The sequence below is a fragment of the Pongo pygmaeus genome, chromosome 8 (assembly GCF_028885625.2).
Source record: "Pongo pygmaeus isolate AG05252 chromosome 8, NHGRI_mPonPyg2-v2.0_pri, whole genome shotgun sequence".
NCBI lineage: Eukaryota > Metazoa > Chordata > Mammalia > Primates > Hominidae > Pongo > Pongo pygmaeus.
In genome coordinates, this window is record NC_072381.2 from 69,947,115 (window position 1) to 69,963,092 (window position 15,978).

At 48.2% G+C, this 15,978-nt stretch overlaps 1 protein-coding gene across 4 annotated transcripts in view; it reads left to right on the top strand.

The window, feature by feature from the left end:
* Window positions 1–2,992, top strand: part of MICU1 (mitochondrial calcium uptake 1) — a 257,449-nt gene extending 254,457 nt beyond the window's left edge. For all 4 annotated transcript variants that reach the window (XM_054503610.2, XM_063670503.1, XM_063670501.1 and 1 more), the window contains one exon: window positions 1,948–2,992. In XM_054503610.2, the coding sequence (XP_054359585.1) occupies window positions 1,948–2,108 (161 nt within the window). In that variant the 3' untranslated portion in view covers window positions 2,109–2,992. The remainder of the gene's footprint in view (window positions 1–1,947) is intronic.
* The last annotated feature ends 12,986 nt before the right edge of the window (window positions 2,993–15,978 follow it).

Consider the following 15,978-nt stretch of genomic DNA (forward strand, 5'->3'; position numbering starts at 1 on the left):
ATGGGTGTCATTATTTTAATCAACAGGCCCCTGGGTGTCTTGCAAAGGGTGACTGTACCTCTGCTATTACAGTGGTTACTGTGCTGTGTGGCTTGGGTGGTTTCTAATTAAAACAGATGCTCTTGGCCGGGCGCAGTGTCTCACGCCTGTAATCCCAGCACTTTGGGAGGCCAAGGCGGGCGGATCACGAGGTCAGGAGATTGAGACCATCCTGGCTAACATGGTGAAACCCATCTCTACTAAAAATACAAAAAAAATTAGCCGGGCATGATGGTGGGCGCCTGTGGTCCCAGCTACTTGGGAGGCTGAGGCAGGAGAATGGCATGAACCTGGGAGGCGGTACTTGCAGTGATCTGAGATCGCACCACTGCACTCCAGCCTGGGTGACAGAGCAAGACTCCATCTCAAAAATATATATATATATACAAAAATTAGCTGGGCATGGTGGCACGCGCCTCTAGTCGCAGCTACTCGGGAGGCTGAGGCAGGGGAATCACTTGAACCTGGGAGGCAGAGGTTTCAGTGAGCTGAGATCACGCCACTGCACTCCAGCCTGGGCAACAGAGCAAGACTCTGTCTCAAAACAAACAAACAACAACAACAACAAAAAAAACAGATGCTCTCCAAAGTTTCTTCCAGCCCTCTGACACTGAAGAGGGTGGATTGGGAAACCATGAGAAAATGGGCTCGATCCAAAGCCTAAGTTTGATTTTGGTTTTCACCACGAAACCCCCTCACCATCTCTCCATTACAGTAGAGAGACTATTGCAGCAGTCTCCTAACTGACCCCCATATTCCAGGTGTGCCGCCTTCCAATCCGTCCTCACACAGCCAGCCAGAAAAATCTGTGCAAAATGGAAATCTGCCTACTTCTTACTCCCCTGCTTCCAGTTTTTTTCTGATGTTCCATTGCCTGGAAGAGAAAGTGCCAGCCCTTTAGGAGCAATACAGACCCTGGGGGACCTGTCTCCTGCCCACCTCTTTTTTTTTTTTTTTTTTCCCAAGAGACATGGTCTCACTGTGTCACCCAGGCTGGAGTGCAGTGGTCATCATAGCACACTGCAGCCTTGAGCTCCTGGTGATTGCTGCAATCACCGGGTGGTAATCAAGCGATCTTCCTGCCTTAGCCTCCCAAGTAGCTGGGACTACAGGTGTCCACCACCATGCCCAGTTAATTTGAAAAAAATTTTTAGAGACAGGGTCTCGCTATGTTGTCTAGGCTGGTCTTAAACTCTTGACCTCAAGAGATCCTCCTGCCTCAGCCTCCCAAGTAGCTAGGAAATCAACCACAAGCCACCACACTCAGCTCCCTGCCTTCCTCCTTAGTTTACTTCCCATACACCTGCTTCTTTAGTGTCCAGCAATACCTAACTGCCTACTTGCAGTTCCCTGACAGCCACGCTGTATCCTGCCTGTACCCATGCTTATGCTGCTTCTCCTCCCTGGAATGCCTCCCCCATCTCCCCTTAACTTGGCCAATTGCTGCTAATCCTGTGAGATTCTACTCAGGAGTCACTTCCAGAAAGCCTTTACTATCTATACTTGCAATACCCTCAGCCAGGGTGGGAGATTCTTCCTCTGTGCCCCCATAGCATCCTCTGTTTACCCCACACTGTGATATAATAATTTGTCTCTCCTACAACCTGGGAGTATTTCAAGGGACAAAGCACAAAGCTCATTTATCTTCTTGTTCTAAACACTTGGCACAAGACCTGGCATATACTGTATTTTCATTCAACTTTTGTCACACTACACTGAACTGTCACTGAGTTGCAGTCGGAAATATCGAGGAAGGAATAAACTAATGAATTCTAAGATAAGAGAATTGAGTTTGGCTGTTGAGAATGTCTGGGCTTTGGAATCCACTTTGTGTGGACAATGGAATTTTCTCAGTGGCGTTGTTCCAAGGCCAACATTTATCCCTGTTGTGTTTGCCTCTTCCTCTAGGCAATGGCGAGCTGAGCAATAAGGAATTTGTTTCCATCATGAAGCAACGGCTGATGAGAGGCCTGGAAAAGCCCAAAGACATGGGTTTCACTCGCCTCATGCAGGCCATGTGGAAATGTGCACAGGAAACTGCCTGGGACTTCGCTTTACCCAAACAGTAACCCCACACTGCAAGAGGGGACCTCTCCACGCCCAGTACCCCGGACCCCCTCCGCAGAGTCTCGGCAGAGCCCTTTGTGCTGCTGCTTCTAGAAGTAGTCTCCCTTCCTCCCTGGATGACCTCAGGACTCTCTCGGTTTCCCCTCTTTACCCTTCCCCGTCCCCGTGTTCTGCTGGATTCTGATTCTGCCCAATGAGTATCCCCATAGGTTCTCAAAAACATGAACAAGTCTGAAAAGCTCAGACATTTGTCAGCCTCAACAGCACTACCCATTCAAGCATCCTGTGGATAAAGAATGCAGGGAACCATCCACACACCTGCCAACCCTGGGAAGCATCCAGTTCTCAAGTCGTTTTTGCTATGGATTTATACTAACAAGAACATTCCTTGACTTCCCTCCTGCTGGTGTTTTAAAGCCACAAGTAGGGAAGATATCTGGCAGGCTGTGATGATAGATGAAGTCTGGTCTTAAACTGTGATGTCTGTGATGATAAATAATGATGAGGATGACCTAGGCACCCTACGCTAGTGTGAGAAGCCTGTGCCCCAGGAAGGATCTGTGTTAGTCCCTGGGATGGCTCCGAGTCCTGCTCTAGGAAGGCAGCGTGCTCAGTGGGAACACAGCAAGATTCAGAATTTAAAGTAGTTGCTTCATGGCTGTGTGCACTCCCTTTTCTTCCTCGCAGCCTCCCTAAGATGACTCCAGTGTGACCCTGTGCTTAGTGAGCAATAGTGATTGAGTTCATGTTCCCTGCAAGTGCCATTTCCCCTCCAGGATGGGCCTCTAAAGCTGAGGACTGGCTTAGAGCCTGTTTGCCCTCTGTCTTAAACAATTGTAAAATATCACTTAAATTATAACCATTTGCAATAAACATCCCCAAAGTTCCCTGTCTCCTTTATTTTAGGGTCCTCTAGGCCTTTTTTCATTTTATGTCCCCACTGGGTTTGAGATCTTGCTGGAAGCAGACCTGTTTTCTTTCTACCATAGTCTGGTTGTTTCTGATGAAGGGCAGCTTTAGGCACAGACAAAAAGTGAGGGCTTTTGGAAGTTAGTGGTGGCATTGTCCCCGCACAGTTTGGTTAGCATTTCATTCTGGGCCAAGGTACACAGTCCTTGCTTATTCATGCCCCACAGTAAAGAACTAAGATGGGGAGTATGTGAGGAATCATCTAGTGTGGTGGACCTAAGTTGTGTGGGGTTTTTTGTTTTTGCTTTTGTTTTGAGACAGGGTCTCGCTCTGCAACCCAGGCTGGAATGCAGTGGCGCAATCCTGGCTCACCACAACCTCTGCCTCCCAGGCTCAAGCCATCCTCCCACCTCGGCCTCCTGAGTAGCTGGGACTATAGGTGCATGCCACCACACCTGGCTAATTTTTGTATTTTTTGTAGAGACAGAGTTTTGCCACGTTGCCCTACGCATTTCACCATGAGGACCTAAGTTTTAAGAACCATAAGCAACTGGCCGGGCACAGTGGCTCACGCCTGTAATCCCAGCACTTGGGGAGGCTGAGGCTGGCAGATCACGAGGTCAGGAGTTTAAGGCCAGCCTGACTGACATGGTGAAACCCTGTCTCTACTAAAAAGCCAGGCATGGTGGCATGTGCCTGTAATCCCAGCTACTTGGGAGGCTGAGGCAGGAGAATCACTTGGACCTGGGAGGTGGAGGTTGCAGTGAGCCGAGATTGCGCCACTGCACTCCAGCCTGGTGACAGAGCGAGACTCTGTCTCAAAAAAAAAAAAGAACCAGAACCATAACAACCAGTGTTGTATGGTGGACCCAATTTTGCCACTAACTCAGTGTGGTCTTGAGCAAGTCATTTCCCACCTGTTTCCTCATCTATAAAATGACAGCTAGGGATGGGCTAAAGGAGCCTTGAGGTTTCTTCCAGGTCCCAAAGCCTCTGCTTCAGCTCTCCTCCAGAATGCCTGCAGCCCCCAGAACCTCCAGGTAATGCTCCCTGGCATGTCTCCTTGGCATGGCCAACATCATAGAACCACCACACCGAAAACTCGGCCCTTCCTGTGAGGCGGCTGCTCTGAATGTGTTAGTAGGGAGTGCTTGTCAGCCAGAGAAGAACAGAGGCCTGACTCTGCACCTGTGGCTCCACTGGGAAGGTACTAACCCGAGCATTTACCGAGCAGTTTAAGAACCTCCTTTTTTTTTTTTTTTTTTGAGACAGAGTCTTGCTCACTCTGTTACCAAGGCACGATCTTGACTCACTCACTGCAACCTCCGCCTCCTAAATTCAAGTGATTCTCCTGCCTCAGCCTCCTGAGTAGCTAGGATTACAGGTGTGCACCACCACACCCAGCTAACTTTTGTATTTTTAGGAGAGATGGGGTTTCACCACGTTGGCCAAGCTGGTCTCAAAACTCCTGACCTCAAGTGTTCCGCCCACCTCGGCCTCCCAAAGTGCTGGGATTACACATGTGAGCCACCACACCAGTTCATAACCTCACTTTTAACCTATCCTTTCTGGGATATTAGATTATCTCTCAAAGGAGTTGGCCACTTTCCTACCTTATCTATCTGCCACCTTTCCCCTCTTGGGGTGTCCCTGGTATCAAAGCGAAGGCTTTGATACCAAAGCGAAGGCTCTTCTCATTGCACCAGGCCTGGGGCATAAGCAAAATGTGAGCTTTTCTTAAATTTGTCCCAGAATCCTAAACTCACTCTTTCCTTTGACCCTCCTTTCTCCAGCCTGAAAGAGGAGTCTCATTCACGGCCTTTGTGGGACATTCATTTCCCTACAAGAGATCTGCTGATTGGCCTGTGTTCGCTAAAGCTGAAAGCTGGAGCATGGCAGGAGAGGGTCAGGATCTCAATGCAACATCTTGAAACCCAGGATCAAGGGTACCTATCACAGGTACATGGAATTCCAAATGAACTCCACCAGCTCCTAGGAGTGCCTGAGGAAGCAGAGGGTGGTCCAGGTGCTCAAGAAGACGTGACAGCCGCACTTTGGCACAATAGGTTAAATGTGCAGGTGAGAGGTACAAGCTAAGTCACCCAGAGGAGACCAAGGTCCCCCAAGGAAAAAGTCCTCGGGCAAGGTGACATGTGAGCAGCCTGAGATGATTTTAGTAGGCAGAGCTTTTGATGAGCTGGGGAGCATATGGGAACACACAGGGTTGATTTCTGCTTCGCTTTTTATTCAGATTGTTTCTTCTAACCTAGATAGAATAAGCCTCCCCTCCTCCAAGACTCAGCTCATCCAGCATGGTGGCTCACATCTGTAATTCCAGCACTATAGGAAGCCGAGGTGGGAGGATCGCTTGAGCCCAGGAGTTTGAGGCGACACAGCGAAACCCCATCTCTACAAAAAACTATAAAAATTGGCCGAGTGTGGTGGCACACACCTGTAGTCCCAGCGGCTGAGGTGGGAGGATCACTTGAGCCTGGAGGCGGAAGTTGCAGTGAGCTGAAATCACACCACTGCACTCCAGCCTGGGCGACAGAGTGAGACCCTGTCTCAAAAACAAAGAATGTGCATACGCAATCTTTAAGTGCCCCACCTAGTTTTAGTTCTGGCTAGAGCATATGCTCTATAACCCTGTTGGACTCTAAGGCAAAGGAGAGGTCCAGGCAATGACTGCATCCAGGCAAGGAAGCAGGCACGGCAGCTTGGGAGCCAGGAGTCAGGCCCCGTGGCGAGGGCATCCCACTGCAAGCCTTAGCGCAGCCCAAGCAGGGTTATGTGCCCTCTCAAGAAACGGAACAGGAAGGAGGAGGAGACAGGGTCTGGTGTAGCTTTCAGGCTTCAAGTGCCACCTGCTGGCAAGAAGGCTCAGTGCAAGGACTCATTGGCCTAGAGCCAGGGAAGCGGAGGCTGCACGAGTCCAGCCTAGACCCAGCCCTACTCCAGAGAATAGACCTCCCCAGGGACCTGAGTCACGTGGAGTGGAATGGAATGAACGGCCAGAGATGGATCATAACTATAAAGAGTGACACTATTGGGAGGCCGAGGTGGGCAAATCACGAGGTCAGGAGATCGGGACCATCCTGGCTAGCACAGATTAGCACAGACTCTACTAAACTCTACTAAAAATACAACAAAAATTTGCCGGGCATGGTGTCACATGCCTGTAATCCCAGCTACTCGGGAGGCTGAGTCAGGAGAATTGCTTGAACCCGGGAGGTGGAGGTTGCAGTGAACCGAGATCACGCCACTGCACTCCAGCCTGGCGAAAGAGCAATCTCAAAAAAAAAAAAAAAAAAAAAGAGTGACACTAGGGATCTGAATGTAATTGCACAGAGGAAAAGAGCTATTTATGCCCATGATGTATTGTTTGTTCTCTGTGTCCTAAGAATGGGAATTCTTCCTAGGAATTAAGAAGGTATAATTCACTCTCTTCATTCTACAACTCTACTGATCGCCTACCATGGACCCAAGCACTAAGCAAGGTTTTCAAGGAGTTTGCATTCTAGTGAGGAAAACAGAAAATAAGCCATAAAGTTAAGTACAGGCTGCTACAAGAACACTTAGAAGAGCAGGAGCCAGGCGCAGTGGCTCACACCTGTAACCCCAGCACTTTGGGAGGCCAAGGCGGGCAGATCACCTGAGGTCAGGAGTTCAAGACCAGCCTGGGCAACACAGTGAGATCCCTGTCTCTAAACAACAACAACAAAAATTAGCCAGGCATGTTGGCACACGCCTGGAGTCCCAGCTACTCAGGAGGCTAAGGCAGAAAGATTGCTTGAGCCAAGGAGGTTGAGGCTGCAGTGAGCCAAGATTGCACCACTGCACACCAGCCAGGGTGACAGAGCAAGACCCTGTCTCAAAGGCCATCTAATGCAGACTTGGGAGTTCAAGGCAGGCTTGCAGAGGAAGTGGCTTGGTTTTGTTTATTTAAAAAAGTGGCCGGGCGCAGTGGCTCACGCCTGTAATCCCAGCACTTTGGGAGGCCGAGGCGGGCAGATCACAAGGTCAAGAGATCGAGACCATCCTGGCCAACATGGTGAAACCCCGTCTGTACTAAAAATTAGCCAGGTGTGGTGGCGTGCGCCTGTAGTCCCAGATACTCAGGAGGCTGAGGCAGGAGAATTGCTTGAACCTGGGAGGCAGAGGTTGCAGTGAGCCAAGATTGTGTCACTGCACTCCAGCCTGGCGACAGAGTGAGACTCCATCTCAAAAAAAAAAAAAAAGTAATAATACTATGAACTTTATACCAATAAATTTGAAATTGATTGTTTCCTAGAAAATATAATTTACCAAAAAAAAAACAAGGCAACAAAATCTAAACAGACTATAATAAATTGAATCAGTAGTTAGAAATCTACTTACAACAAAAAGTACCAAACCCAGATGGCTTTATATGAGGGAGAAAAAAAAAAAAAAAAACCAAATCAGATTCTGTAGGGCCTTGTAATCCCCAGTGAGGAGTTTGGACTTTTATCTTAATGATAATTAGAAGCCACCGAAGGGCTTTAAGCAGGAAAATGACATAATGAGCTTTGATTTTTAAAATGATGGCTTTGCCTGCATCCAGGTTGGCATGTGATCCAGGCTGGAGATTTATGATCAGTTTTAAAATGCGGAAAGCGGCTAGGTTCGGTGGCTCACGTCTGTAATCCCAGCACTTTGGGAGGCCAAGGCAGGTGGATCACCTGAGGTCAGGAGTTCAAAACCAGCCCGCCAACATGGCGAAACCCCGTCTCTACTAAAAATACAAAAATTAGCCAGGTATGGTAGCAGGAGCTTGTAATCTCAGCTACTTGGGAGGGTGAGACAGAAGAATCGCTTGAACTCGGAAGGTGGAGGTTGCAGTGAGCCGAGATCACGCCACTGCAGTCCAGCCTGGATGATGGAGCAAGACTCCATCTCAAAAATAAAATATTAAAATGCTGAAAGCCTTGATTAGGGCAGTGCCTGCAGAGCTGGAGGAAAGGATTTAGGAGTTGTTTAGGTCTGAGTGATTTGGGCTGAGGGGTAGGCATGAGGGTAATAAATTGGAGGATGATGAAGGGAGAATGAATAATTTAGGATGAAACCTGGGTTTCTGTTTGGGTAACTACATGTATGGTGGTGCTCTTCAATGGGACTGGGAAATTGGGAGGAGAGCAAAGTTTCAGTAGATGATGAGGCCATTTTTGGCTTGTTGAGGTGCCAAGAGACATCCAGTGGAATTATCTGGTAGGTAGACAGGAGGGTCTGGGCCCAGGAAAGAGGTCTGGGGGGAGATATGGTTTGGGAATCTCCTATAAAACCTGGGTTTTGGCCGGGCACAGTAGCCCACGCTTGTAATCCCAGCACTTTGGGAGGCCGAGGTGGGTGGATCACCTGAGGTCAGGAGTTCAAGACCAGCCTGACCAACATGGTGAACCTGTCTCTACTAAAAATACAAAAATTAGCTGGCGGGTGCCTGTAATCCCAGCTACTCAGGAGGCTGAGGCAGGAGAATCGCTTGAACCCGGGAGGCAGAGGTTGCAGTGAGCTGAGATTGCGCCACTGCACTCCAGCCTGGGTGACAGACCGAGACTCCATCTCAAAAAGAAACCCCAAAACCTGGGTTCCTTCCATTTCAAGGTCAACTGGCCATGAACATATGAAATATCCAGATCATTTTCCCAACTGTAAAATATTAATACCAGCTCCATCTCTTCCCCCAAGGGAAACTGGAAATAGAAATCATCAAAGTGCAAGGACTTTAACCAAAAAGCCTGTACTTGATGGGATATCCAGGAGGCAGACCAGGTTCGGTACAGAGGGCTATGGTTGGCCTGTGCCCTTATCTCTCCAGTGTCCAGCCTCTGGCTCTCCCTAGGTATAGAAGGCTTCTTCTCCAGGGAGAAGGAGAGAGCAAAGGACTAAAGTGGGGGTCCAGAGGTGCAGTGGGGGAATATTCACATGTTCAGTCAACAAATAATTTATTGAAGCTCAAAGTGAAAATCCAATTACCTATCAGTTATTCAGTCTTGGGTGAATTATTTTCATCATCTTCAATGTGAGGTTTAGCTTGGTTGTTTGTTTGTTTACAGTTTTTAAACAGGTAAATGTCCACATAGTTCCAGAATCAAATATTGGGAATCCACCGGTATTTGATTCCAGAATCATCCACCGAGTGCAGAGGCTCATGTCTGTAATCCCAGCACTTCAGGAGATCAAGGAGGAAGGATCGCTTGAGCTCACGAGTTCAAGACCAGCCTGGGCAACATGACAAAACCCCATCTCTACTAAAAATACTAAGAAATAACTGGGCGTGGTAGCATGTGCCTGTGATCCCAGCTACTTGGGAGGCTGAGGTGGGAGGATCGCTTGAGCCCGGGGAGGTTGAGGCTTTAGGCGAGCCTTGATTGTGCTACTGCACTCCAGCGTGGACAACAGAATGAGACCCTGTCTCAAAAAAAAAAAGGTGTCTACACTGAGGTCTCATTCTCAGCCATCCCCACAGCTGCATGGTATTCCATTATATACCATAGCTTAGTCAAAAGGGTAGTTTATTGAGGGAGAGATTTTGGAGCCTGGAGTTTTTTTTTTTTTAAAAAGAGGCCTTGCAGGGTCACATTTGGAGACAGAAAGAGACACCGGGGGAGCCAGGGAGTAAAAGAGCAAGGCCATGAAGTGGGGCATATTCCACTGACTTGGCCATTCTTCCTGAAGCCTTAGGAAGGAATCTAGCCCCCTGACTTGCTCAGGGAAGCTCTGGATAAAATATGTGAGGAGAGAGACACCTGTCTGTGGGATTCACTTATTCTATTCATTTAACAAATATGTATGAGCCTTTATTAGGTATCAGGCCCTGTGCTCGGACCATGGGGAACACGGGGGCAAGATCTCCAAATTGGTTTAGCTGGAGACAGAATGTAAATAAACTTGCAAGCAAAGGCAGTGAAAGCGGGAGTCCATGGAGGGTCTGGGCTTAATAAGTGCTATGGGAATTCAAAGCAGGGGGAGTTCCTGAAGAAGCCCCTTTTTCAGCCTCAGACCCTGGCTCAGATGTCATCTCCCACAGGAAACCTTCCCAGTGCTACACACATAACTGGCAACTCTGTCTTCGGAGCCGCTGGAGTTTACACAGTCCCATGGTCCTTACCATAGTACCCTGTCATTCTTTCCAATCTGTTTCCCTTACTAGACTGTGAGCTCCCTGATGGCAGGTTCTGTCCTTACTCATGGTGCATCTCTGAATCCCTAAATCTCTGCACAGTGCCTGGCTTTCCGTGTAGACATGACCATTAAATTCTCTCTCACACAGAGGAGATAGGGTTTAAGCCAAGCCCTAAAGAACAAATTAGATTTGGACAGATGGGAAAGAATTAAAGCCAACAGGCATATAGATAGGAGTGAGGTGAAGCATTAGCTCAGTAAAGATGGGGAAGGTACAATGGGAAATAAAAGCATGTTAAAGGCAGATTGTGAATTCTTGGTATCCCCAGAGGACAGAAATCTAGAGGCTGGTGGTCACCCAATACAAAGGTGGTTTTAGGTCTAGGAGCAAAATGAGGAGATGCTGAGATTCATTGGTAGATTCCTTTTTCCAGTGACTTCTGGATATCTGTGAAGGTGGCAATGAAAGGTTTTTGTTTTTGTTTTTGTTTTTTGGAGACTGTCTCTTTCATTTGTTGCTGAGGCTTGAAAGCAATGGTGCGACCTCAGCTCAATGCAACCTCTGCCTCCCAGGTTCAAGCAATTCTCGTGCCTCAGTCTCTCAAGTAGCTGGGATTACAGGGTTGAGCCACCATGCCCAGCTAATTTTTGTATTTTTAGTAGAGACAGTGTTTCACCATGTTGGCCAGGGTGGTCTTGAACTCCTGATCTCAAGTGATTCGCCCACCTTTGCCTCCCAAAGTGCTAAGATTACAGGCATGAGCTAGGACGCCCAGCCTTTGTCTCTCTTTGTAAGCCTCATCCACCCACAGATACCATGATCCCAGCTAGTCAGAATGGATGTTTCCAGTTTTTTCCCTTAGATCAAAATCATGACATCTTGATTTCAAAGATCATCAAGGAGAGAGTGTAATTTCAAGTCATCCCTAGCATACCAGCTCCAAGACCAGGGACTATAATGTTTAAAATGAACTGAGCTGGGTGGGGGTGTCTCTCTTTCCTGGCGTTTGGACTGAGAGGGACCGATAAAAAGTCAAATTAGCCTCAGGACCAAAAACAAGACACCCAGTGTGACTTAGATTTGTAAGAAAGGCAGGGGCTCCTTAGACCAGCCTTCAGGGTCAGTTCATAATCCCTTCTGAAACAGCACAGCCTTTCTGAAAATAAACAGCTTAGGGAGGCCCTGTGCGGCAGCTCACACCTATAATCCCAGCACTTTGGGAGGCTGAGCTGGGCGTATTACTGGAAGTTAGGAGTTCGAGACCAGCCTGGCCAACATGGTAAAACCCCTACTTTTTGCATTTTGTTAATCTCTACTTTTTGTATTTTGTGAAAACACAAAAATTATCCAGGCACGGAGATGCATGCCTGTAATCTGAGCTACTCAGGAGGCTGAGGCATGAGAATCTCTTGAACCTGGGAGGCAGAGGTTGCAGTGAGCTGAGATCGTGCCACTGCACTTTAGTTTGGGCAAGAGTGAGACTCCATCTCAAAGAAAAAAAGCAAAAGGAAACAGCGGCGGGGCATGGTGGCTTATGCTTGTAATCCCAGCACTTTGGGAGGCCAAGGCGGGCGGATCATCTGAGGTCAGGAGTTCCAGACCAGCCTGACCAACAAGGTGAAACCCCATCTCTACTAAAAATACAAAAATTAGCCGGGCGTGGTGGCGTGTGCCTGTAGTCCCAGCTACTCGGGAGGCTGAGACAGGAGAATTGCTTGAACCCGCGAGGCAGAGGTTGCAGTGAGCCGAGATCGTGCCACTGTACTCCAGCCTGGGCTATGGAGCAAGACTTTGTCTCAAAAAAAAAAAAAAAGAAAAAGAAACAGCTTAGGGACCAAGCCGAGCAGAAGAGGGGGGGCAAGGAGAAGAATGCAAAAATAAGGTATAAAGGGCCCCTACCACAAGCAGCCTGCTTCTCCACATCATTACTGATCTGGACCCTGCCAATAAAGCCAAAGCACTGACCCACAATTTAAATAGGACTTTGTCATTTTATATGAATTGTAGGAAAAGAGGAGGGCTCACCCGCCAGTAGTTGGCCAATCACAATCCAGTTCCCTAACACAAGAAAATGACAGACTTTCTTTTCTACTTGAGTGCCTTCTTCACAGTGTGAAGTAGAGTCATGCACCACATCATAACATTTTGGTCAACTACAGACGGCATATATGACAATGGTCCCATAAGATTATAATGGAGCTGAAAAAGTCCTATTGCCTAGTGACATTCAAAGCCATCATAAGGTCATAGCACAATGCATTACCTTTTCTATGTTTAGATACACAAATACTTCCCATTGTATTCGGTACGGTAATGTTCTGTACAGGTTTGTAACCTAGAAGCAACAGGTCATACCTTAAACCCTAGGTGTGTAGTAGGCTATACCATCTTAGGTTTGTATAAGGACTCTATGATGTTCGCACAGTGATGAAATCACCTAACAACACTTTTCTCAGAACATATCCCCATCATTAAGTGACACATGACTGTATCTTGTAGTCAGCAGGAGAAGACAGGCCTCATGATAGGAAATGGAAGAGTGGACTTCATGATTCTTAGCAGGAGACAGGAAGATGGAAATTGTCATGCTAGGTCAACAAACCTCAGAGAGGCTATTTGAAAAGGATCCCAGCATTTATCCATGGACACATTAGGGACCTATCAATTTGTAGAGAACTTAAATTTCTCCAAGTGTAGGACTATCTTATCAAGGAGGGTCTGTACCAGGCCAGCATGGAGTCGTAAGGGTTTGCATTGGAAAGGGAAAAAATGGGAATGGAAAGGAAGGTTGGATGTGAAAGAATTTTCCAAGGAGCATGTATAGCTGAGGAGGCCATGGCCTTGCTTCTTTCTTATGTGTGTATTTATTTATTGAAACAGGGTCTGACTCTGTGCCCAGGCTAGAGTGCAGTGGGGCAACCATGGCTCCCTGCAGTCTCGACCTCCCAGGCTCATAATCCTCCTGGTTAGCTGGGACTACAGGCGCATGCCACCACACTTGGCTAATTTTTGTATTTTTTTAGTAGAGATGGGGTTTCACCATGTTGGCCAGGCTGGTCTTGAACTCCTGACCTCAGGTGATCCACCCACCTCAGCCTCCCAAAGTGCTGAGATTACAGGTGTGAGCCACTGCACCCAGCCACCTTTACTCCTTGAATCCATTCCTGGTGGGTTTTCACCCCTACCACACACTAAAAGCCATTTTATGGCCAGGCACAGTGGCTCACACCTGTAATCCCAGCACTTTGGGAGGTTGAGGTGAGACGATCACTTGAGCCCAGAAGTTTGAGACCAGCCTAGGCAATACAGTGAGACCCCATCTCTAAAAAAAACTTTTAAAAAACTAGCCAGTTGTGGTGGAGCACTCCCGTAGTCCCAGCTATTCAGGAGGCTGAGGTGGGAGGATTGCTTGAGCCCAGAAAGTTGAGGCTGCAGTGAGCCATAACCGTGCCACTGCACTCCAGTCTGGGTAACAGAGTGACACCCTGTCTCAAAAAAATAAAATGGCTCTGGCTCTCCCTCTCCCTCTCCCTCTCCCTCTCCCTCTCCCCTTTCTTCGGTCTCCCTCTGTTGCCAAAGCTGGACTGTACTGCCGTGATCTCGGCTCGCTGCAACCTCCCTGCCTCGGGCTCCTGTGATTCTTCTGCCTCGGCCTGCCAAGTGCCTGGGATTGCAGGCGCGCGCCGCCACGCCCGACCGGTTTTTGTATTTTTGGTGGAGACGGGGTTTCGCCATGTTGACCTGGCTGGTCTCCAGCTCCTGGCCTCGAGTGATCTGCCCGCCTCAGCCTCCCGAGGTGCTGGGATTGCAGACGGAGTCTCGCTCACTCAATGCTCAATGTTGCTCAGGCTGGAGTGCAGTGGCGTGATCTCGGCTCGCTACAACCTCCACCTCCCAGCCGCCTGCCTTGGCCTCCTAAAGTGCTAAGATTACAGCCTCTGCCCTGCCACCACCCCGTCTAGGAAGTGAGGAGCGTCTCTGCCTGGCCGCCCATTGTCTGGGATGTGAGGAGCCCCTCTGCCCGGCCGCCCCGTCTGGGAAGTGAGGAGCGCCTCTGCCCGGCCGCCCTGTCTGGGAGGTGAGGAGCGCCTCTGCCCGGCCGCCCTGTCTGGGAGGTGTACCCAACAGCTCCGAAGAGACAGCGACCATCGGGAGCGGGCCATGAGGACGATGGCGGTTTTGTTGAAAAGAAGGGGGGGAAGTGTGGGGAAAGAAAGGAGAGATCAGATTGTTGCTGTGTCTGTGTAGAAAGAGGTGGGCATAGGAGACTCCATTTTGTTTTGACTAGGAGAAATTCTTCTGCCTTGGGATGCTGTTGATCTATGGCCTTTCCCCCAGCCCCGTGCTCTCTGAAACAAGTGCTGTGTCAACTCAGGGTTAAGTGGATTAAGGGCGGTGCAAGATGTGCTTTGTTAAACAGATGCTTGAAGGCAGCATGCTCTTTAAGAGTCATCACCACTCCCTAATCTCAAGTACCCAGGGACACAAACACTGCAGAAGGCCGCAGGGACCTCTGCCTAGGAAAACCAGAGACCTTTGTTCATGTGTTTATCTCCTGACCTTCTCTCTACTATCATCCTATGACCCTGCCATATCCCCCTCTCCGAGAAACACACAAGAATCATCAATAAATACTTAATTTAAAAAAATAATAAAAAATAAAATAAAATGAAATAGATAAAAGCAATTTTGTCAAAGTCAACACTGCCCTCTACACTGCCAAATCCATTGGTCATTTCTCAGGCCTCACATTGCTTAGCCTCTCCACAGGATATGACAAGTTTGACCCCCCTCTCCCTCCCTCTTTTACTAAAAAAACTTTTTGTAGAGACGTGGGGTCTCATTATGTTGCCCAGGCTGGTCTGGAACGCCTGGGCTAAAGCAAGCCTCCCACCTCAGCCTCCCCAAGTGCTGGGATTACAGGCATGAGCCACCACACCTGACCTACTCATTTCCTTACAACCTGCTTCACATTCTCCTTTCCTGGATTTTCCTCCTCTTCCAGATCTTTAAATGTTGTGATTTCACGAGGCTCAGTAATCAGACTTCTGCTCTTTTCCATCTACACTCACTTCCTTGGTGCATATATATATGTACACACATATATATGTATATATATACACATATATATATCACAGCTCACTGCAGCCTTGACCTCCCGTGCTCAAGCGATCCTCCCACCTCAGCCTCCTGAGTAGCTGGGACTACAGGTGGGTACTGCCACACCCAGCTAATTTTTAATTTTTTTGTAGTGATGGGACCTCACTCTGTTGCCCAGGCTGGTCTCAAACTCCTTGCCTCAAGTGATCCTCCCACCCCTGGCCTCCCAAAATGTTGGGATTATAGGAGTGAGCCACTGTGCCTGGCCCCAAAATTATATTTACAGCTCCTTTTTGCCTAAACCCTACATATGTACAACATCCTAGTCTATATCTCTGCTTGATTCTAAAAAGCATCACAAACTGAATCAAACACTTAATATTCCCCCACCAAACTGCTTTTATAGTCTTTTCCATTTCCTTGTTTTAGTAAATAGAAATTCTCTTCTTCCAGTTATCAAGCCAAAAACATTGGAATCATCCTTGAATCCTCTCTCTCACAGCCCACATCCATTGCGTCATTCTGTCTTCAAAATATATCCAGAATTTTACTACTACTCACCACCTCCGCCATCACCCTTATCCAAGTTACCATTAATTTTCACCTGTATTATAATAGTAGCTTCCTGACTCTCATCCGGATTACTGTAGTAGCCTCTTACCAAATCCTGCCCGAAAGGCCAAGCAACGTAAGGGCTGACAGATGACTAGGGGATTCGGCAA